Source organism: Eriocheir sinensis, chromosome 44 (genome assembly GCF_024679095.1).
Source record: "Eriocheir sinensis breed Jianghai 21 chromosome 44, ASM2467909v1, whole genome shotgun sequence".
NCBI classification, from domain to species: Eukaryota; Metazoa; Arthropoda; class Malacostraca; order Decapoda; family Varunidae; genus Eriocheir; species Eriocheir sinensis.
Window position 1 is genome coordinate 5,709,743 of NC_066552.1, and position 24,994 is coordinate 5,734,736.

At 39.0% G+C, this 24,994-nt stretch overlaps 1 protein-coding gene across 7 annotated transcripts; it reads right to left on the reverse strand.

The window, feature by feature from the left end:
- Positions 1–24,994, reverse strand: LOC126980349 (serine/threonine-protein kinase SIK3-like). Of its 7 annotated transcripts, none has more exons than XM_050830118.1 (20): positions 24,819–24,967; positions 21,129–21,636; positions 20,628–20,808; positions 20,083–20,244; positions 19,693–19,817; positions 19,455–19,578; positions 19,198–19,289; positions 18,770–18,910; positions 18,006–18,171; positions 17,358–17,488; positions 17,045–17,164; positions 16,788–16,829; positions 15,967–16,171; positions 15,627–15,745; positions 15,056–15,165; positions 14,641–14,780; positions 13,250–13,831; positions 11,598–11,731; positions 6,653–6,932; positions 1–5,990 (listed from the first exon to the last, which is right to left on the reverse strand). In XM_050830118.1, the coding sequence occupies exons 3-20, from the start codon at positions 20,686–20,688 to the stop codon at positions 4,855–4,857; spliced, it is 3,870 nt and encodes a 1,289-aa protein (XP_050686075.1). In that variant the 5' UTR covers positions 20,689–20,808; positions 21,129–21,636; positions 24,819–24,967; the 3' UTR covers positions 1–4,854. The 7 variants fall into 7 exon arrangements, with proteins under 7 accessions (XP_050686075.1, XP_050686072.1, XP_050686071.1 ...); XM_050830120.1 differs by lacking the exon at positions 21,129–21,636 and adding an exon at positions 6,269–6,335 and having other exon boundaries at positions 5,831–5,990; positions 24,819–24,994; XM_050830115.1 differs by lacking the exon at positions 21,129–21,636 and having other exon boundaries at positions 15,627–15,742; positions 24,819–24,994.

The following is a 24,994-nucleotide window of genomic DNA, read 5'->3' on the forward strand; positions in this document are numbered from 1 at the left end:
TCCATTTGATATAATTATATATTTTGACTCTTGAAGATAATAAAATCACAGATTTATAGTTTAAATAGACTTCTTTGAAGTATGTACATATTCAGTGAGCATAAGAAACTATTGAAATGAGTGAGGTGGAATGATTCACTTTTGGAGTCGTGCATTTCAACCGCACATCCCGCAGCCCTGTCCTCCTCACGCCTCAATGCAGCTTTTGTGACATATGGTAGTAATCCTTTTTCGGCCCTTAACTAATAAAAAAAGCATTTTTTCACTGCAACATCCCCATGCTGCATGGTGCGGGAGAGCGAGTGAAAGGCACTGCTCAGGTAGGGTCGCGGCGGGGCGGAGCGGGGCGGCACGACGCCCACCACACAGGCCACGATTTTGTGCACCTTCTTCACACATCACACAGTTCAGATGACGCCCGAGCCTCAGCAACACGAGCGGCACAGAGACACAAGAGTACAAGACAGGCAACTTCATAGTGACTCGTTTAACTTCAAAATTTGGCCAACATTTCTTGCTGAAATTAATGAGTAACAAAGGAATATGTTCATCATAGTATTTCAAATGTTGGGTCTGCAATACAGTTTCTCTCCTGTTCTTTACTGTATAAACAAGGTCATTCAGGAAACCCTATATTTTGAGGTATAATTTCAACTACTGAAAATTCCTAACACAACTGTCACTATAGTAAATAACAGATCTCAGAATATCTATGATACAACATACAGTTTTACAAAAACTAATTTGCTTTAAAAAGCTTTGTATAAAACTTTAGTAAAATCAATTTATATAACTGATACCTGAATGGAATCATGATCAAGACACTTGATCAAGCGTCACAGGTCAAGTTTTCAACACATGGGAAAGCAATAGACTTACTTAATGTGGTGATGCACAGGGTTACTAAATGGTTCTTTGATGTTGTATTGTTACTTGTAACACTTTTCCTCCACAATGTCACCAAAAATAAATAAATTTAGATGAATCTTGTTAAGATTTCCATAAAATTAATGTCTGAAGTCCAACATGTGACAATTTCTCTTAAAAAAATATAAAGCTCCAATTAACCAAAGAAAAAAATTATATTAGTTTATAAAAATTACAAACTTATCAGATGACAACAGCTTGTAATACTGTCCTATTTAGAGACATGGGGTAGAGACTGGCCTGCTCTGCCATACTGGTGGTAAACAGCAATAAGCTATTTTTTTTATTAAAGTAAAATTTTTGGTATTCATATGTTTTTTTAGGTTAAAGCTCAGCTTGATAAACCCAAATAAGTTTTCATCAAAGCTTATTTGTTTTCCAAGTATGATCTCTGCTGCTTTAATCACTGTTTCACCAACAAGGCAGAAGTTGGCAAGTGTTTCTCTGAGGTCTCTATGCCCCATAGTCACAAGGTCACAAAGGCAAAATGATGTTACATGGATTACAATGTTCAGACTTCTCTTAGTTGTCAAGTGACCCAGCACACAATACTCTCATCACTAATTGTACTTTTGGCACGATTAAATACACTATAAGACAATGCTTTATAAAACCAAAACTCTTAATTACAACACAATATGATTGAAACCTCATCTGTTTCTTTGTATGCTAGAATGCAACATTTAAGACATAGCCACACATTACAAAAACCCTGGGACTAGAACAAAAAGTAATTGGTTTCAAATGTGATAATTTTAGCAATAGCATACTCCATGGGTGGTCTAAGTAAAACCAATGTGTCCAGTCAACATGTCCTGGAAAACGTTGCTGCTGCATATTTAGAAGTCATTGTGGAAAAACTGAACATGTAAGTTTACCTTGTACCAATGGCCTGTCCATGCTTTATCCAATAACTTTTCATGTCAAAAAGAAATCCTACCAGAATAAATTAATATTAGTTTCTTTTCTACATACAATTTCTTCACAACTGATTTTACGGTGTATTTTGCATATGGAATTCAATGACATTTACTCTATATTGCATCTCAACACAGCCAAAATGGTTTCCTGTAATACAACTTGCAATACATGAGGAATACTGCATGGATGGACTATGTGAAATGCAAATTATAGCATTTTTTTAAAGACAGTAGCTTTTCAAACTCAAGACTGAATATTAAGTGATTATGTGGAGGAAGATAATGTAGAAATATAATGGTATACACGAATTTTACAAGTAGTACATGCCAGCCCTAATACTATTAAGAATTAGTTGGTACATTGTAATGACTTGAAATTCTTCTCCTACAATTTATCTTTAAGCAAGTACCAATCCATGTGACTCTTGATCATCTGTAGAGCTTTGTGCAATGGCACTTATGAAATGCTGTGATGCCTTCCCTTAAACCATCTTCACATGATTATGTAAATGTCTCAAATTCACACTGCAAAGGATGCATAACTGTACCATGGAATACAGATAATCCATATTATTTTTCCCCATAAGTTCTAATGCCCAAATCTCCATGTATAATCCATAGCAATTCTCTAATTGTTACACAATAGAATTCTAACAAAAAATAACATCTTCCAGCCATAGCCTACACTCACCAGACAACTGCATATGGCTGCTGACATCACAATGCTACACACTTTTGAGCTTTGGTCCCTGTCAGGGCTGCTGTCTGCACTTTGCCTCTCCCCTCTGACCCACTGCCTCACTTACAAAACTCACCTATACCATTACAAGATCAATCAAGATTTTCTTTAAATCATAAAGAACAAAAACAGTATGGACCCTGCACATGCAGTAAATGTAGGAAAGGGCATGTTAGAGTACCATGCTGACCTACAGTTGTGTGGCATTATGACCCTCCCACCTCCCTACTGCACATGCATTTCATAGCTGAAGTAGAAGGCTTATTACATACCTTTACCTATTTACTGTATTCTCAAATATTCAGAGTTAAATATTAAAGAATGGATAAAGGGGAGAAGCAGTTTTAAGCATATTCTAAAATTAAAACATTTTCAATAGCTAAAACAAATTAAAATTTAAAATATTTTCATTGGTGTGAAAGTTGTTCCTTAAGCTACATTTTAAATATATCATTTAAACAATGTGTAACAAAATTTAACCAGCACTTACACATGAGTAGCCTAAAAAAATATTCTGTGTCATGAACCAGCTGTTTCTCCCGCAGGAAGTCTGATAGTTCCAAAGTAACACGTGACTAGCAAGCCAAAGATAGTGGCACGGACACATTCAACGGACCAACCAGTACCATGCTCAGTCCCCTCCAATAGCACCAAGTCTTCAAAAGTTGCCTAGGTTAGCACAAGATTACCTCCCCTCATTAATCCAATACCACTAAAATTTATACAAATTTGTGTCCATATATTGCTCATTCAAACAATACAGCAGAGTAATCTACGATTGGCTGTATCAACGAGATAAAATGTGAAGTCTTGGCAAAACAGTGACGTTGGAGTAATGGGGGTCGATTGTATATTGCCTATAGGTTCATGCAGTTGCGGCTAAGTGATACCCACAGAGGAAATACTTAGTTGGCACTTTCAAGGGGGTTCCTCCAAGAGTTGTGGAAATATTAGGAGCAAAAATCTCAGGCCAAGTCTATGGCAGAAACAGAACAATTAGATGGTCACCAAAAAATTTTAAACATCAAAAGATGTAATCCCAAAATTTCAGTAAAAGTTATTTTATATCATTATAATAGCAATAACCAGAAAAAATAGATACTGTTATGCTCTACATGTCCCTCTCTTAATTTTGTGAACCCAGCCCTGCCAATGGACGGTTGTGCAAGGGAGTGACACATAATGCTTTACTGCACACACAAACCTGGCCTCATGTTGTCAGGATCAATTTCATTAGCATCCAATTTACAAATTTGTCAAAAGGAGCTAACTATAAATTTGCAGTCAATACACACTCAGGCCACAAAACTTGGGACATACACTGGAAATGTCTATCTCAAGATATCTATAAATATTTGTGCTGTCAAACTCCTTCCATAATTCAACTTCTATTTTTCCTTCAAACTTCTTGCTAAATGAAGTTCATCCTAACAACATGGTAATAATATCTCCGAGTGCTTGGCTTTCTGGGTGTCTTCAGAAAACATCAAGTTCCACAAAGGGTAACACCTGAAACACTCAAGTTTGTGGAAACTCTTAAACGGTGCTCCAAACACAAAGCCTTTATACTTCCTGCAGACTTTCGGCATTTATTATACATGGAACTTGAATATCATAAGAGTAGATTAACCACAACAATGGAATGCAGTCCAGAAGGCAACTTGTAAAGAATTAATTGGATATAATATGCACTTAATTGTAGACAGTTCTGTTCTTCATAAATGTCATCTTTAGTCAAGACTGAAAAAAAAATGATGGCGGTAAATCTTGAAAGACAATGAGAAATCCTTATGAACTATTATAACACCTAAATGTGAAATACATTACTATTATGTAACAACATACATACACAAACATAGCTTATAAATGTTACTAAACAGACAGGCATTAGATTACCTATAAGAAATGTTATAATACTTTCTATGAATTAAAAATATATAAATAAAGTACTATAATTTTCCTGTCTATTTAGAGAGATTTGAAGTAGAATTCAATTATTTCAACAGATGAACATTACAATAGTAGTGCTGCAGCCAGAAAGCCGAAGCCTAAAGTACTCATGCCAAATGGCAAGAATATTCATGTTGCAAATTCGGAAAGTGGGAACCAAGTAATAAGTTTCTGTTCACTGATGTTAAGATATTACAGACTTTAAATGGACTACTTAGGGCCGCTTATTTCCTGAACTAAGCACATTTTCTGAAGTCTGCACACACTTTGAACCATTTGTGTTCACTAACACTTTTCCACTGCACCAACACATTAACGTTAGGTTGTCATGCATTCGATTAACTGTTGGCAGAGTTGTGTGTACTGGTCCTCATCCCCTGAGACTCTGCGCATCTTGAGGGCCCGGGAGTCTGCCGCAGAGCCCTCATGCACCTCCAGGTCCACCTGGGCACCAGTGGGGTCCCTCACGGAGAGGCCACAGTCTCGGACGCCCTCCCGGACGATGGAGGGCGCCCGACTTTCTAAGACATGAATAATATTTCCTAATAAGTCTTCCTGTGCCATGCCTGACCACTTAGTTGGCAGGTCCAGCAAAAAAGAGCCACTCCCAGTCTTAGGAAGCTCCAGTTCTATCACACTGCGCTCCACCAGGGGTGACTGGTCCCCTCCAGTACTGATGTCTGTCATTTCTATATCACTCTCACCCACTCCCCCATTGCTGTATGGAGGGAAGCTGTTTCTGTACCCCATAGTGGTAATTAGCATGGGGTATCGTTGAGTCCCGGCGATGGCATTTTGTCGCACTAAGTTTCGCTCGTTACGAATTCTGTGGACGTTATTGTTGTCAGTAGCTGAGGGTCGGCGCGATGTAGGAACACCTGCCGTGCCCCGTGTTATCGACGGCCTCTCGGTGTCACAGTCACGCACACAAGGCAGAGGGGAAGAGTCTAAACTGAGGCCTTTGGATAACCTTTGAGGGGAGTAGTGGGGCAACCGTGGGATGTGATCTGGTGTGGGAGGAGATGGGAAGGGCGAAGAATCCAAGTCATCTGATACGTCCGGAGAAGAATCAGATGAGGAGGCGATGATCACATGGCCCCCACTCTCGTCAGTTATGGAGATCTGAGGGTTCTGTGCAAAGGTGTATATGTTCTGGGGGATGTTGTGGGTTATGTGGCAGCCCTTTGGAGGCTCCTCACGGATGCAGTCCAGCCCCAGAGGTGGAGGTGAGGGCCCTGAGCGAGGGATGAGGCTGGGGGAGGGTGGAGACAGGGGCACACCAGGGCTCAGCAAGGAGACTGGAGAGGAAGGCTGTGGAGACAAGGCCAGGGGAGGGGACTGGCGGTGGGAGGGGCTACGTGGGCCAGCCGGGGATGATGGAGGCTGCAGATGTAACCGACTAAGGCTAAGAGCTGTGCCCTCTATGCTACTTCCACTGTGGTGTAGAGGAGAACCTGGAAAATAGGTAAAATGATTTTTCAAATGCAATGAAAAGCCTGAAAATCCCTACATAAAATTCTAAATGAAAACTTGATCCTATGACCCCTTATTTCCTTGATAAAAACTGCCTTATTTGCTTCAATAACACAAGAGGAGGAAGTTTGAGATGGGAATTTCCATCTCCTTACATTTTTCCTCAAATAAGGTCACAGTAGAGATTATAATATTGATAGAGAGTAATCAGAGAAGAAAATGTTAAGGGCTTGCTATGCAGGGACTGTATGCCACGTACAGGAGAGCTAGAGATTCTTCTGCCATGGCCATTCCATTGCAGGGAGTTACTACAGGGAAAAGGGCATCTGAAATACATAGATTGTTACATAAGTACAAAAGGAAGAGGCTACTGCAGCAAAAAGGGCATCTGCAATACACAGACTGGTACACACATGCAAAATAAGCTACTACAATGAAAAGGGCAAGTGAAGTACAAAGACTGGTACACAAGTACAAAAAGAAGTTACTACAGAGAAAAAGCCAACTGAAATACAGATTGAAAGACAAGTAAGTACAAAAGGGAAAAGCTACAAGAAACCAAACATCTGAAAAAAAAAATGAAAACCATATTGACAAACAAAATACAAAGCTTGAGTCATGCAAAAAAGAGACTGGGGCTCACTTGGTATGGAAGGCGGTGTGGTTGGGGGGACTGGAGGTGACGGGGTTGGGGAGATGAGCTGTAGAGTTGGCTGATGTGGGCTGGGGGAGGATGGCAGGGGGGATCGACAGGGTGAGCCGGCAAGGATGGACGCTGGTGGGCACGGGGAGATGATGCCGGGAGCAGGTGACCCACCCCCATGCTGGCCTGGCGTGGGGGAGGGCGTGGCTCCCATCCAGTGGAGTGAATGGCCACGCTGGAGCTCCGCCTGCGTTGCAGCATCTGTCACTCCACTGTGCTTCTGTGTTTGAGGGTGTCAAAAAGGCACTACTGTTAGGGGAGCTGTTTTGGTGCATCAAGTGTGTGGTAAACCAGAATGGACTCAAGCACAGCTGTTGAGACTTGTCATTACACTCTATTCCCTGTTAATGTCATTTTTAGTATGCATCTATGGTACTTAGGTAATATATCCTCTACACTTATATATATATAAGTAATCTGTTTCTGAGAAAAGTTTCCATAAATGAGTCGGCAATAATTCTCTTGGCATAGGCGTACATTTGTGCTGATAGCTGTTAAGGTTTTTGTTGTGCCCTTAAATCAAATTGCCTTCTTACATTAGTACAATTGGAATTATAATTCTCTCTCCTGTACGTCATGTCTGTCACAAGTGGTATGAAACTTAAAATCAGTCAAAATTTCAAACTTATGTGAATAAGTGATGTAAAAATATTTTGGTCATTAAAGAGGCAAAGAACTTTAACTACTCAAAAGTACTGAAACAGTTCAAAACAATCAATACAAAAAATAAACATTAAGCCAACACATATGTGACAGCCTCACAGTGAACATAGAACACTGCAGTTGTCTGGAGTCTCAATCTGTCACAAACACAAACTTTACAGTCATGCAGTTTTCATAATACGTAAAAGTATCAATATTCTAATATTAAAACAAATACTTTGAGTGTTACAAAACCTTCCCCAGAAATACTCTAATAAATCTTTATCACTTCCTTTATCAACTTTTGCAAGCAGATTAATGAAGTGTAATTCTATAATAATAAAAGGTTCACTTAGTTCTCTGAGTATGTTTCTAAATATAGCTTATATACAGGGAGGCTACACTTAATGATGGAATTAGATATCTTGAAAGGATATCATAAATAATGGATATTTTGCTGGAAGGAAACATCTGGGCACATCTTGGACAGAGTCCGCTTGCCGCCATCAAGACGACAAAGTCATAATATGCTTCCTGAGCTGGGATTCACAAAGCTCCTCACTTTAAGCCTTTCCTACAATGATGTAAGCCTTCAACCCTATTCACATGGTGCTACAACATTGTCAGGAGGTTGTTGTAAGTTTTGCATAGCTTGGGAGGTGTAAGATTTGTGTCATATTTACATGTAATGAGTTACAATTAGTTTCCCAAAAAGAAAATGAAATACGAGTCAATAAAGCAAAATTATTCATAAAAGTAAGACGGCAACAGAAGAGAAGTGTGTTCACAATCTTGTGGGGAGGGAGACTGTAGCCGCTGCCTCATGGTATTTCCAAAGAAAATGTTCCTCCTCCATTTCTACTGAAATTGATTTCTTTTCATAATCATACTCAAAGTATGCATTCATATCTACTAGCTCCCTTGCAAACCAGCAAATAATTATACAAAAGTACAGGAGTCATAAGTAGGATCAAGTAACCTCACTGAGCCCCTGAAAAGTATTTTATGCCTCAAACACTTTGTCACAATGGCCAAATTATATTTTTGACTCCCCACCCTGCCTTGCCTAATTAATCACAGTTGATGATGATGATGAAAATATTTTCAAGAAAATTAAAGGACCATATATGCAACCACCCTGTACTTATTCATCACAATCACTACTGAATTTGACTTTTAGTTTCTCTCCTAATGCCATACATCTTGATATAAGATCTACGTCTGGAGGCCACATCCTAGTGATGAAACCTATGATCCCTCAAATTATAACTTAGGTACAATATTCACAGCCTCTACGTGGTCACAGCTATACAGTCAGATGCCACAGTCTGTACAATACAGTCAGGATTGGATGTCATGCACCAGTCTTGCCCAGCACACTCACCAGGGTCCCTACACATGCCACACACATCTCTCTTATCACCAGCAACATCTGTCCTACCTCAGCCAGATTACGCATCCAACAAAACAATTTACCTCTCTCAGAACATGTATTTGCTAGGCCCTCAATATTTCAGCATGTGTGGGCGATAAGACCACAGCAAAGATAATATATCTTTGCTGATATAGTCAGTTTGCCACGTCAAAAATAGTTGAGTACATAAAGGACCGTCTACTTTTAAAAATATTCTTGAATGATCAGGTCTGAATATCAATTAAATCAAGTGAATGCATGATATAGATTTCAGATGTACGGGAATAGAACCCCATGATTTTATCATTAGCAAAATTAGCATGAAATTTTCAAGGATATTCTCAGTAGTTTCAATATTTTAACTTCCATTGTATGCAGTTACATTTATGATTTTTTTCCCTTCTTTTTTTTTACGATAAATTTGCCAACATACTTTCAAATTTACCTCTTGAAGTCCTTTTAGTGTACTAGACATGCTGAATTAATGACAGCTAATTTCATGAGTAGCATTTGATTAAAAGTCCTTTTATTCAAAGTATAATACTTTGATACTGATAGATTTTTCTGTTATCTCCCCTAGTTCAATGTCTTTTTTTCATCCTATAAAGGGACTTTTAATATAAATAGTCATTTGATTTTCAAATCATTATTTGTTTGACATCTTAACACCAATCACACATAGTCTAGAGCAGCATCCATGTCTTATATGCCAAGTGTTTTGTACAGGTAGCAGGTAATCCAGAGGCATACCTGACCCTCATGTCTGTGTTGAGGTTTAATACTGATGTCTTCCTCTTACTGAACCAAATTTAAACGACCTTCAAACTCTGCCATATAGGAATGCTCAAATTCAACCTTACGTTTTGGATGTTATTCACACTAGACTAGTATATGACTGGATCAACTATGCAAAAGATATGTAACCATACACCTTTACTCTGTGTAATGAGAAGAATGAATAACCCATGAGCCAAAGGATTAAATAAAGTTGTTTATATCACTCAAATAGGACAAAGAATAGGAGTAAAGTTATTTGGGCCACAATACAACTTTTTGCTTTGAACACAAAACCATTCAAGCAGAATGATACCACAATCCTCAAAGCAGCAACTGAAATCTGTCACTGGAAATGCAGGCTCATGTGGTGTTTTAACTCTTTCTAATTTCTAATTCAAGCAAAGCTTTAACCTAATATAGTTAATTGGAAACTGCTTCACTTATGTGATGATGAAACATATACCCTGAAGTTTATGGACTACTTTGAAAAAGGAGAAGTTTGGTGCCACTGCTGCTGCCATCAAGGTGAGAGGCTGAGTATTATTAAGGTCAAAACAGCCATAAGCTTTCCGACTGCCTTGAAGCACTACTGTGTGGCCTCAGTTTTTTTCTGTGCAAGGTTGCAATTGAAAACAATTCCCATGTGGCACTTTGTTTACAAGTAACAGCTGAATATGTTCTTCACTGACATCAATGCACCATTTTAATATTTACTCAGCTGCCATTTTAGAATCTCAGAGTACACCTTCAAATGCAAATACTCAGACACAAACAAGGCCGATCACATTTACAAGCACTGTTTGAAGGTCTTAGCTATTAAAAAGCCTTTTTGAAAACAAAACAAACAAAAATAAACAATAAATATGATGTGAAATTAGTTTTCAAGATCGACTTCAGAATAGTTTTTGTTCAGTGACCTTCAAACATTTTTAAATCAATTCCTGGTGCCCTCTTACTGCCCTGTGCCCCTGGTCTACCTGCCACTAATGGGGCTGAACCAGAACTAGGGTCAGGACTGGCCACAAGAGGTGTGCCACTTAGAGGAGCACTACACAGAGTAACGGGGGACCCAGTCGGCACACTAGCGGGAGGCCACAGCCGGGCACGCGACTGGCTCTGAGAGATGCATCCCTGCAAGTGGACTCTCCCTCAACACTTTACTTCATGGTGGTTTCAGCCGGGAAGAGTCGGCTTCATACACAAAATACTCTTTAGCAATTCTACCTAAACTAGGAAAGATCATTTTCATTTCTTTAGAGAGAAAATATCTTTAAGTAAAAATGTATATATAAATCACGAACAAAAACTAATTGTATGGCAAAATTTTTTAAATGTTCAAAACATAAAAAAAAAAAAAAAAAAAAAATGCAAAACATCCTTAGTACTGTGCAGTTAGTTAGGAGAGGAAATGCATGAAATAAATTATTTCCCGGCACTGCATCAAGATATTTCGGCTGGTACATATGTGAAGCAGTTCTCCCAAAACATTTACATAATTCTTATTTTAAACTGTGTCAAAGAACACACTGAACCATCATCAACAAAAACACTAATATATGCATTACTAACATGCTTTTCAGCATGGCACACTATCACTGAACTGTTTTCTTGAATTTTTTTTTTTTTTTTTTTTTTTAATAATTTCATAATCTAAACATGAAAGCAAGAAAACTCAACACACATAAGCCACTAGGCATTCAACAGATTTCCTGTAATGAAATGGTTAGAATGTGTTGGTTCAAAACAAAACTTAACAAGAATAGGTAATTGCTAAAGCTAGGCTATAGAGATACAACCTCTACAACTTGACAACATGTCATAAAGCTGAAAACCTGTATTTTCCATCTACATTAATTTCAAGATAGTCTGTTAGTCGCATTACCCTCTATATCTAATATGACATAAATCCCAAACTGGCAGAAGCTGTGAAAGTGACCCTAGTATTAAGTGTGATCCATAACCATCATAGGCCTACTTTTTTGTCTCTTAGGCACCCTCTGAACTTAGACATTGCAATAAGCCATCAACAGTCAGATCTCTTGAAGGTCATACCTGAAGTTTCTGGAATTCCTGATTTATGTTGGAAAGGCTGAAAGTGGCGGAATCTGAGGCACGTCGCACGGTGGTGCCTCCGGGAGAGTAGCGGTCGGAGGTGAGGTAGATGGAGTCCTTGTAATTTTCTCGGCCTGGAAGTAAAAATGTGTCACCAACAAATACTGAAGGTGGAAGTATTTTTCAATACAACTGTTATTTTTTAAGTGTATTACATGTATTACTGTTATTATTATTTCAAGAGAAGAGCTTTCATAACAATATGTGAAAATATTTACATACAAATTACAGCATTTAAGGGGAAAAATAAAATAAAAAGCTTATTATAAATGGACACACTGCTTGCATGCCAGACAAATAATTTGTAGATTTTTTAAGAACTCATCATTCTTACACACTTCATTACCAACCTTCAGTACTTTAGATAATCACAGTCCAATACTTTTTGTTCACATTAGCCAGTTCAAAATTTAATAACATCTGCATTAAGTAGCTGATGCTTCATGTCAGTGATAATACAAATTCTCTCAACAGGCACTTGAAATTCAACTCCTCAGGCAGGCACTAGGCATCCTCATTATTCAACGGTTGCTCCAAAAGCATAATTTACACCAAAGAAAACAGTAAGTATGCCTTCAAGTAATGAAAATACTTCAAAGTGAAAAAGCACTGCTGATAATGAATGGCAAAATATGTTATTGGTAAATAATTTGCACAATGATCGTACAATGGAACATAGCCAATTACTAGAGTTGTCAGCTTGCAAACATTAATACATTTGAGCACCAGTTGTATGCTGAGAATGTGGTCTACAATCTGACTGACACTTTCTGGAATGTGAATGTTGGTAGTGCACTTACACTGCCTTGTGAGGGTATTAGAATGATGGTGATGATGACTTTAAGAACAATTCAATTATATTTTGAGCATATCTTTTAAATTTCATTAGTAACACCAACAATTTTATCAAAGTTCAATTTATTGGCATAAAATAACTTGTCATAAAAATAGCTTCAAAATACATGGCATGCAACAGTTATTTACAAGATTAAAGAATCAAGCATAAAAACAAGCATGCAGCGGGCAATGGTCTCAGAAAATATAATGAGGATCTTGGATACCATGAGTGACACTTTAAGGTGAAGGCAGGCAAAAGTGCTAGAGCTATATATTCAAGCTAGCAATAATGTTATGTGACAAAATTATGACACTAGGAGACTATGCACTATATAACACATCCCTATAACAACACCTTGATGTAAAAAATGTCTCATCTCAGTAAGTCCCTAAGCTTACAATACATGAGGCAAAATTACCCAAGAATGCTGTTCACTCCTAAATGGTCTATCCTAGAGGGATTAATAAACTGTATGTACATGAGCGCAAATTTCCTTAGGGTAAGAGAACTACAGCATAATGCTTTAGTACAAGTAAGACAAAGAGGTTGTCTCACTTTTTTTGCTGCCACTACCAAAATTAAGGCAAAAACAGAAGTAAATCAAACAAATACAACAGGAACTTTGTGATGTCAACCCAGCCACCTTGGAAAACATACCACCACTGCTGATGCCACCACCACCACCAGTGAGAGTAAAGTCACCGCATTCGCCACGTCCAACCACCATAACATGGCTAAGGCCCGTTATAATTACCCACTGTGGTGCTATCAGCTGCTTCGGAGGGGGATGACACTAGCCAGTTATTTTCCAGGACCGTTGGGAGGCCTGTTTTTCGAGTGCGTTCCCTGTGCTTTGGCCAGGAATTGTTGTTGTTGTTGTTGCTGCTGATGTTGTTGTTATGTGGTGGAATGCCTGAGGTTATCCATGGGGCCGTGGAGGAGGGCGTTGGGTGGTGGGAGGTGGAGGAGAGGGAGGAGATTGAAGAGGATGGGGATGAGGAGTGGGTGGGGGAGCAGAAGGGTGTGGCACAGGTGCTCATGTGGAGGGGAGGGGAGGAGCAGCCAAAGCCAACATACGAGTAGTTGACCAAGCTGTGGGGAGAGGTGGAGGAAGGGATGGCATGGCGCTTGGCCTGGGAGACAGGAGGAGGTATGCCTGACATGATGCCTGGCTTGATGGCATAGCCTGTGCTGGTTGGTGGAATGCCTGTAGTAATGCCGGGGGCGAAGGGCATTCCCATTATGCGGGCATTGTTACGCATGTTTTGCAAATGGGAGGTCATGTAATCCATTTTCATTCGCGCCTCAGCTTCAAGTCTTAGCTCCGGGTTGATTACTACAAATTGGTCATGAGAGGAGCAGGTGAAGGGTGTGTGCAAGCCAGTGCCAATAAGAATAATAGGATTGTTAAATAAAATAAGACAACAAAGGTTTTTACAGAATGAAACAATCCAATTCAAAATAGAATTTTCAGATGAGATATGTTAAAAGAATGGGAGCACAACACAAATATATTTCCCCATCAAAGCAAGATGAAGATTTTGGCACATTTTCAAGCAAGCAGTTAAAAATAACAAATAATGGGCAAAGTCAGCAATTGGTGAATGGCATCACACAGGCATCAAAGGCAGGCAGGGGAGGGGAGGAGGGTCAAGGGAGGAGAAAAAAAAGGAAAAATAAAATGTAAACTCAGAAGAAAGACATAAAAGTAAAATTTTGGAAAATAACATTTCAAAATAGGACTACAACACAAACAGAGCATGCAATCCATATGAGATACAGCAGCATGCTTACTCTTCAACAGACTAAGTTATTATTAATGAAAATGTGCATGAATCCTTATATTCTCATAAAGAAAACATCAAACATACATAAAGTATAAAATAATATCAAACCATTCTTCAAAGACTCAAGAGAACTGGCTAAGAAAATAAGAGGGTAGAAAACAAGAAAAAGCAATAAATTCTACAGTAATGTTCAAACTTGTAGTAACTCATATTCATCAATTGCTAAAAAAACAAACTTAATTCAAATTACAATACATTAACTAAGCAGCAAGTCTCGTTACAGTAGAGCGAGTGCACACAGGAGAGTGACTACATGGCCAGAGTGACTCAGGAGGAGCTGCATTGAACCCAGCCTCACCTGGAGGCCGCTCAGTAACCATAGGCAAGCCGGTCTTTCGCAGGCGGTTGGGTGGCATCTTCCTCTGCGCCTCCTGTGGGTCCTTGGGTGTCACCAGGGGTAGCGTCACCCTCTGGCTGGCCCCTCGTGCTGACATGTAACTGTTTAAAGATAGGTCACTGTTGCAGTGTCACGGTCTTCAACAGGAGTCCTTAAATTTAACGTGTGCTGACCTGTTTTGTTTATTCAGAGCCCTTAAAAAAATAATTCACATTTGTATGATCCACTTAAAGTTTAGTCAGCAAAAATATGCCAGAAAACAGTATAGAATATCCACAAAGTTTTTTTTCAGGATCCCTAAAACTAGGAAGCCAGTCCATTCTCTGTCATGACTCATGTCCAGATACTTTAATTTCCTCTCTCCCTGTCAACTCACTGAGCAACGTCACTGGGGTCAATTTCCTCATCCCGGTGTGCCAGCAAGTCATCCTCTTGCTGTGGCAGTGGCTGGGAGTGACCCCCAAGGCTGCTGGGTACTAAGCCAATCTGTCAACACAAATACAGTTTATACCATTATGCCTATGAAAGTCCATAGATGAAAAATAAAAAAAGGATGGGGGATGGGGGGAAGCATAAGCATTCCTATGTTTGTTTATGTTACTGAACTATGAAATCCACACATTAGGCAGCAAAAAATAATTGCTGTACTCTTGCATGACACTGAAATAAAGGTTTTGTATCATCATCATAAAATTAAGATGTGAAAACTGTACTTTTTTATATTCCAAAAAAAAAGAAGAAAGTATCACATAATTCATGTATTTAACACAATGGATGCTATTGCTATGATATTTGAGAGAAAATCCTAAAGCAATGAAGTGAATTTAGATCTAGAAGACAACTAGGCATGAAAGCACAGGTTAAACACACAAGTATGGGAATCCACAGCACTAGTACAGGAAATTCAAATGATTAGCAAGCTTCCAATGCACAAACAGGGGTCAGACCTTTGTAATTTGTTCGTGGCTGTTGGGTTGGCTCAGTCCTCCCTCAGGCAGGTGACATTGGAAGTATACCTGAAGATTTGCTCCACCGTCTGAGGCTCGTCTGCCCAAGCCACCAGCTGCTAAGGTAAACATTACACCTTTACATACTCCACTTGGTAAAAGAACCCCTGGGAAGACCACCTGCACCACAGCCTCCAAGGATTCAAAGTTATAGATCAAAAGTTTAGAGGACGTTCAACTGAGGATGATCATCTGCCAATGCATCTTAAAATTTAAAAAGCCAACAAATCTTTCAATATTGAAACTTCCCAAAATAATGCAAAGCCTGCTATACACTGACCTGCATGCATGAATGGTGGAGGCTTCAAGAGGTGCTGGTCTTTGAAGGAGAAGTTCTGTGGAGGCAAGTTTTGTACAAGTGGAAGGTTCTGAGGCAGGTTGGTCTGGGGGAGGAGGGACATGGGAGGCGTCTGGTAGCCACTCATAACCCCAACACCTCCCGGGGCAAGCAGCTGCAGGTTCCCCCGCATGTGAGCCTCCATCACCTGTGGACAAAATGCAGCATGTCAGGGCACAGTATTGGTGCTCAGGGAGATCTCCATATGAATGAAAACCCACCATTGTGATAAATAATGATAAAATAATGATCACTCAATCCTCTAGAAACTAATTAAACACAACGTAAGAAATAAAGGGTTACTCAGCTCTGTAACCCAAAGTACCATACTGGGCAGCTTCAGGGCTTGGAAGAGATGCATGCACTGCTCATCAAACAAATAATTTTTTTAGTGTCAACAATTTCCACTCAAATCTCAATATACTGTACTGTATGTATGCATGCATTAGTATAAAAGAAAGTAAAAATCAAGTTAGTAACACAAAAAAATACACACGCAAAAACTCACAGTTCTCAGTTCTAAAGATTACAGCTCATTTTTAGCACTCAAAAACTCCAGGCATCTTGTTCTCAAATCAGGCAGAACTAATACGGTGGAATGCCAATAATGCTATCATGCTTCTTTGTTAAATCTCAGGTAAGTCCCTAAAACTGCCACAAGAGCTCAGCAATAACACTTGCAATAGTTGTCTGCAATGAGACGAGATGATAGAGAAAAAAAGAAAAAGGATTATAAACTTCTATGTCAATGCACAGCGCGTTACCTTAGCGCCTTGCGGTCGACCGCATGCTGGGCGGTATATATCCTGATGGTGATGGAGGAGGGAGAGGGAGTGAATGTCAGGCCTCTCAATGTTCTATGCTAACATGAGTATATGACAGATGAGATCTTTTACAACAACCTTGAAATGGACTCCTTTAGCAGCATGACTGGTTGATGGAAAGTAATAATTGTGATACACTTAACAGCTAACCAACCACCACTGACTTCAGGGTAATGGCAGTCAGGATGTGTCCTCACCTCCTCGTGGTGTGTGTCTCCTGGCCCAACAGTGTGTCGTCGTGAGCACAGGTATTTGTCCACCGTTTGTTGGTTGGGTTCCTCATTATCTGATTCTCCACTGATCTCTATGTCCCCATACTGGAACGAATAATTTGAGTAGAGCTCCTCATAACAGTTCAACAATTCAACATACAAATAATAACACTCTGATGATGTCCACCTTTGAAATCTTGAGATGAGAGTATATCACCATCCACAAAGTACTAAAAAATACAAGATGATTCCCCAACCACTCTAGGCCTTCTGTAGCACGAACCCTTACTTATCTCACCTTCTCGAAGGAGTAGGTCTGGTAGGGGTCCTGGAGGGATGGCAGATTTGGTGGTACAGGGGAACATGAGAACAGAGGCACAGTAACTTGGGTGTCCTCAGTGTCCGAAACAGGACTTCTGTCGACAAACCCTAAAGGGAGAAGACAGTTAGTAAGCTTATGGCATAATGACCCACTAGGATATCACCCGTCACTGCCACCATCACCAGACTTTGCAACTTGCATTCAATACACAACAGAAAAACAACATCAAGGCCTGGAAAAAATCATCAATTAATGCAAACAAATTGCCCTCTGGGGTAACTAGGTATAGTTTTGTAATCAAAATTATAATTATCAATATCTAAAATGTTTTTTTTGTTAAATAACAATCAAATGCCAAAACTCCAAAGAAATATAATTTTTCAGACCTAAAATTAAAAAATGCTCTTGTAAACTAATGTATCAAAATGCCATTGATGTTTCTTTCTGAATTTAAATCTTTTACTTATTTTCTCTTGAGAATGTTTAAGAGCCAATTCATTGTTATGTGGCCAGTCAGTCCTCTGCTCTGAAGATAGTGTGAACAGTAACAATAATAGTGATAATCATGACACTAATGCCCCAACATCCACCCTTGGAGGGCCCTGGCAGGTGGCTGACTCTCACCTGTCGTGATGGATGACTTTCTGGGATGGGCAGGCATGACTGGGAGGGTCTGGGGGTAGAAGGGGATGGCAGGGGTCGAGGAAGGAGCTTGCGTTGCCTCGGCCACCTGCTCCTCCAGGAGGTGGTATATGGCACTAATGTGATCAAACTTCATCCCATGCACACACTGGGGAAGTTGCAGTAACAGAGAGTTAGTATCATCCCCTACCTACCACACCACATCATGCAATAAACTACAGAAAACCATTAAGAAGCAAAGGTTCTTCTGTGACCTGAGCTTGGCACTGCCGAGTGTTTGTCGATCTGTTTCATTCCATTCGACTGATTCCAACTCAGAACTACAATGTGTTATAAGGTACATATCATATGTAAAAAATGCAGTCCTTTGTAAAATTAAGCTACCTGTATTAGAACACTCCTCTAACCTCAACCCCTCAGTCTACCATTAAAGCATAAAAATTCAACCATGCCAGCTATTGCTTCATAAAGCAAACTAATGCACTATCCAAAAATTTTAAATGATTCTTTTATGAAGCTTTCAGAAAACCGTCATAATTATTTTATAAAGAAAACTTGCCACACCACTACCTGTTGTAAAGGTAAAGTAAGCAAGAATCAAATGATCTACAATCAATTACAACAAGAAAAGTAAATCTTTGTACATTAGTGATCAAAACATGCATGTAAATGAAAAAAACACTCAATACATTAACTCAGTAGTAAATTGTTAATGGGAAAAGCATCATCATCAGTCAAGGAGTCACCTGTAATATCTGCTCCCTGTCCAGGTTAGGGATTATTTGCGTCATGTGATCCAGCACTTGCTCATTGTCTGGCGGCAAGCGGTTGCAGTCATCACAGTTGTATTTTTGGAGGATTTCCTTGATCTTGGAGTCTAGGCTCTCCTGCAGACATGTCAAAAAAACATTTTTTATATTTCTCACATGACTGACAGATTACAAACACAGTTCCTGTTGAGAAACAACTGGTTGACCCTTAAAATAGTGATAGTGAGTGCTGGTGACTTGTGTTGTTTTAAATATATTCAAAATGAATCTGATGAAAGGGCACATTGGGGGCTGACTTTATAGCTCTCATTAGGAAGTGTATATAAAAAAGATCATGGACATTAATGTACTGATTGACTGGTAAGTAAAAAAACATGTTTTCAACAAAACAACTCTCAACTCACCGAAGTTATCCACCTGTGCTGCATTATTCTTTCTATACTAATTCTTCTTTCTGGGTCTACCTGCAGCATTTTTCTTATGAGGTTATCACAATCTGAAAACACAGACATCAATGTTAAACTTTTTTGTCTAATATGTCTAATATCTACTCAATAATAATATGGAAAAGTAATGCACAGGTCGGACTATAAGGGAACCAACTGAAGCAGAATTAGCTCTCTCTAAAACATTACTCAAAAACAATTCAATCATGTCTTACCTGAGGACATGAAGTAAGGTATCCTAAATTTGCCAGCCACCACAATTGACCTCAGAGTTTGTAATGTTTTGGCATCAAAAGGCAGGTACCCGCATACTAACACAAAGAGTATGACTCCTAAGCTCTGCAAAAGATGAAAGTCTCTGTAAGACTCTGGAATGGGAAGTAACTTCAATGAATATCATACAAAAATATCATGAGGGCATTCATCACCTTCGCCTCAATGTCCGATGCCTACCCATACATCCGCTTTGGGGCCATCATACTCCTTCCCCTCAAACAACTCTGGTGCGGCGTAGGGAGGGGAGCCACACCACGTGGACAGTAAGACCCCTGGTGTGTAAAAATTGCTAAACCCAAAATCTGAAAAGGAAAAAGTGTTAGTTTGGAAAAAAAGTTAAATGAAGTATTCAAACTGACATTCATAAAACACTATGTATTCAAATGCTTAATAATATATCATACTTGGTGCCTCTTGCATGTCCATGGATAAAACACCTTTATAAATCACCCACATTGCCATTCATAAACCATTCTGAATACAAACACATCTTGGTAAGTGATAACGTATGTTACTTAATTCAGCCTAGCTAACTTCATTCCCCTCCACACACTCACACTACCTCACCTGCAAGTTTGATATTTAAATCTTTATCTAGGAGTAAGTTTTCTGCCTTCAGGTCCCTGTGTACAATCCCTCTTCTGTGGCAATACCGAAGTGCTGCCACAATCTGCATGAACTTCGTCCTCGCTTCCCGTTCCCTCATCTTCCCATGTGTTGCTACATAATCTGAGGAGACAAGTTAAGGTGAGTCTTCTGATTGTAAATTTATGAACTGGAGATGCAATTACTGATCATACATTGTACACATTATCTTTTATTTTCACAGTGATGGATTAGCAGTCCTTTCTGATGGTATTCAAGGTAGTAAAGTTGTGCATAATTCATAATTCCCAAAGCTGAGATAGACTATAACAAGAAGAAAAAAAGGAATGTGAATAAACATTATATACTTAATTATGCTTAAAAATAAGTAAATAAATAAACAAATACACAAGGATTTATCAAAACAGGACACTTACTTTTGAACTTTACAGTGAAAGTTCCTACTATATCAACTCCAAAGTGTGAATACTATTGGTCCAACAAGAGAACTTTGAGGTGCTACCCACCAAACAACTCCCCACAGCTGGCATACTCTGTGACCAGGTAGATCATCCGCTCCGTCTCCATCACCTGGTACAGCCGGATGATGTATGGATGTCTTAATTTCTTCAGGATTTCAATTTCTCTTAATATTTTTCTTAAATTATCTGTATCTATTTTGCTTTTGTCGATAATTTTGATGGCAACCTGCAAAAAAAGTGTGTATCAGTGAGCATATTTTCTAATGCTGGTTACCACCAACATAATTGGAATAACATGTTACCAAACCAGAAACTTAAGGTAATAAATAATTGGCTATAAACTAAATTAACAATACATGACAGGAATCTTTAATTTCCATGTCAGACACTGATGATGAGAAATTACTGATTATTAATGCAACACTGACAATAAATGTCTCAGATGTCATTTCGTGTTCAAGGATTTGTGTGAGTGTTAAAGGAGGTGGCAGCATTGACAGGAGGGTAAACTTTCATGCCATGTCAGGTGAAGCTGCATGAGTGTACTTAATGATCTGGGAGGTAACAGCAGTATTGATGGGTGACCGATTCTTAGTGAAGGAAGAATTCTACCATGGTTGACAGCTTAAACCAGTGGTTCTCAACTGGTGGTCCATGATGACTTTTTGGGTGGTCCACAGGATGCTGTATATGGTAATAAACTGGAAAATGAATGTACATAATTTTGAATTTTATTGAATATTCAGTACGAAGAATTCAATCAAAATAAATAATTGACCATTCATTTTATTATATTATAAATATTTAAGAAATACATTGCCTATCTTTAAGTTTTGGCTGCTAAGTAGCACTTCGAGTCACTTTTAGTTTCTAAATTGAATCTATTATAGAATGAATATCCATGATTTACTATACAAGTTGAGGGGATGAGCCATCTTGTTGATTTCTTTCAGCTGATGCACGGCTACATATTACGCTGTCGTAAAGTGCTGTAGCTAGTAGCAACCAAACTACTGAGCTGATAGCTGATTAGTTGTATCATTCGTCCTGTGTCCTAACACAGAAAAGCTTGTCAGTGAGAAGAGAATCCAAAAGTCTGGTTGCAAGGAAAAATTAATTAATCAAATTTGGAAGGACATTGTTGGTTAGTTGTAGTATACTTCTGCATAATTTCAAAATTTTGTTTGTTATAAATAAGTTTCACGACAAAATGTTAGATACATGTGCATATATTTCCTGGAGATTATGTTTGTAAGAAATATATTTCAGATCAAAATGTTAGCTGGATATTATTTTATATCATTTCTCGAAATTTTGTTTTGAAGAAATATATTTTAAACTACAAAATGGTCCACGACATTTTTTTTATTGGATTGGTGGTCCGTGGCCTGAAACGAGTTGAGAACCACTGGCTTAAACCAATGGTTTAAAACAAATGCTTAAAACCAAGCAAATTGAAATTGAACTTTAATCACTCGGTTTCTTCTTGATACAGGGGATTATACTGTATTTGCCAAAGTCGAAGACTCACTTCATTTGCAAGTACTATATTTTAAAGAAAAAAATAATCAAATAATATCTTGATCGTTACCAATTTTACTAAACTGTTTTGTTGCTTGTTTCATGACCTGTAGTACATGTCTACCATATACTATTGGACCAACACCATTTTAAAACATATATACCATACCATACACACATACACCATACTGTAACAACAGCACCATGTGGAAGGTGACCTGTTCACTTGGAAGGGTTTGTTTACCACTAGTGAATCCATCTTGACTAACGGCACATGGCCAATACCAAGGTCAAGACTTAATGGAGGGAGTATGTGGGTGAACCTCATCCTACCATTGGAATATACTGTATGGACTGCCAGTTTTACTAGAACTATTTTCATTACCACACGAACATTACCAACAAAACATCACATCACAATATGACAGTCAGAGCATTCCTACAGAGGACAAGTCTGTGGTCTGAATGGTGTAACACACCCTGCACCTTAGCCTTTCACTGTTAAATGAAAACAAAACATTTCATTGTTAGATAATGAATGAACACCAATTGGACCAAAAATGAACAGACACCAACTGAATCGATAGGTGCCGATACAAATGACACACTGGAGATGGCAACTCCCGCAGAATAATGCCAGGAAAAGCAACGTACGGTATGCTAGACAACCCTTCAACAACAAAAGCAACAACATCTTATCTAATCTGTGCACTTCCTATAGGCCTAAGTTATATCTACAGGTAATGTAACATTCAGCATCCACAATGCATGCTGAATTTTTGTCTTATTTTGAGAAAACGAGTACATCTTCGACACCTGCAATATGGTGCATAGCTTTACTGTGCATTTTTTTTCAGACACTGACTATTAATTTCTGTGTAAAACATGATGCTGTTTCACAGAGATAGTTCTATTTACCAGAAAACAGCTGTAAAAGACTCGAGGCAAGTTTATCTACAAATCACAACATAGCTATTTCAAGGTAAATTCAAATATATCCACAACAAAAAGCATCACACTGTATACACAAATGAATAGTCAGTGTCTTGATTAACTCAGAAACTACATCAAATGCACAGAAAAAAGAAAAGAATGAGCACTGAAGTCCCCACAAGGACATGAGGAAGGAGGACTCTGCTGCTGAAGTAAGCTGCCACCCCAACTGTTATATAGACAACAGCACATTGCAAAGCATATCAAAAGTATTTATCAAAAATATATGAATGTAACAAATCTAACTAAGCCTAACATAACCTCTTATTAACCAACCTAACTTCAGGATATAAGCAAACATGTAACTATACACTAAGTCAATAATTATATAAAAATCGTAAGTAATATCTGTGTGGTGAACCGCTCAGTTAATATATATAATGAGAGTACATGCTATAGCTGCGCATGGCCTCGGAGCTTGTCTCTGACTCATTGGCCCTTGAACCTGTAGCGTTTTATAGCCTGTTCCTTTTCAATAATTTTTCAAGTCTTAATTATATAGCCATATTCCTATTACCATATTAAAAACATAAAATGAACTACTGCCTCAATGTTCTAACAGAAAACATATATATAACTGGCATACTTCATTGGCAGGACCTTAGAAAACAGGTCAAAAGTGATGAAGAGTATGGTAACAGTGGATGTCTGCCTTGCTGTGATGGCCTTCATGCAGATATGCTGCACGCTATTCCATCAACTTTACATTACGACTGGACAACGAACCTTCTTTTCCGACATCATATTGACGAGGAGGAAGTGGAACGCATATTGAAAGTTTTGAAGGAGAAAAACACTAAAGCACAGCCAGACACAGAGAGACAAGAAGATCACAATGGGGAGGCCATTCCAGAACTAGAACTGAGCAAAATTCTAAAAGCCAAACAAACTGAAGGCACACTCCATATTTAAAACTGAAATCATTAACTGAGGAAGGTCAATCCATTTCCTAGCAATGCAACAGGGGACATAATGGAGTGAAGATGATGTCAGGGTAAATCACAGGTGTTTGTTTGTGTGGCAGGGGAGAGCTTGTTGTCAAGCACATAAATCAAAGTATAGCAACAAGGTGAGATAGGTTTCCAGGTGAGGAAGAAAGACTATGCGCCTGTGTTGCCCAGAATCCCTGTGTATGTTAATTAAGGTATATTCATGTGTGTGTGTGTGTGTGTGTGTGTGTGTGTGTGTCAGTGGAAGCAGTGTACAGAAAAAGAAGAGAAATAAGGAAGGAAGGAGGGAGGGGAGGAAGGAAGGGATGAATGAATGAATGAATGAAGGAGGGAAAGAGGAAGGAAGAAAGGTAGGAAGGAAGGAAGGGGGAAAGTGTAAGGCAAGGAAGGAAAGCAGGAAGGAAAGGAAAGGAAGAAAGGAATGCAAAAGAAGAAGCAGAAGTAAAACAAGGAAGACGAAAGGAAGGAGGAAAGAAATAAACGAATAAAGAAGATACAAAGCAGAACAGGTGAAAATAATAATAATAATAATAATAATAATAGGTGGCAGGGATGGAGTCAGGGCTCAAAACAACCCCTGGCATACCCACACCTACCCCTGTCCGTCATCCCCAGGCTCCCCCCTTCTACCACATCCCTTTGCCATAGCTGCCAACCATTTTTCCCATCCTGTCCACCCCTAGAAGGCTGCCAGGGCGTTAAATATGGCAAGATAAGATCGGGCAAGGGACGGGAGCCAAGATAAACAAAGCCGTTTCTGGGCGTTCCTTACCTTGGATTGTGTTACTTTGTGTGTTGCTAACTTCACTACGGCAAAATTACCCTTCCCAATTGTCTTTTCGAATTCATAATAGCCTACGCGCACTAGTCTTTCCGCATTACACGATCCAGCCTGCTCCGAGCCGTCCATAGTTGCCATTTTGGGTTTGACTGAATACTAATCTCTGG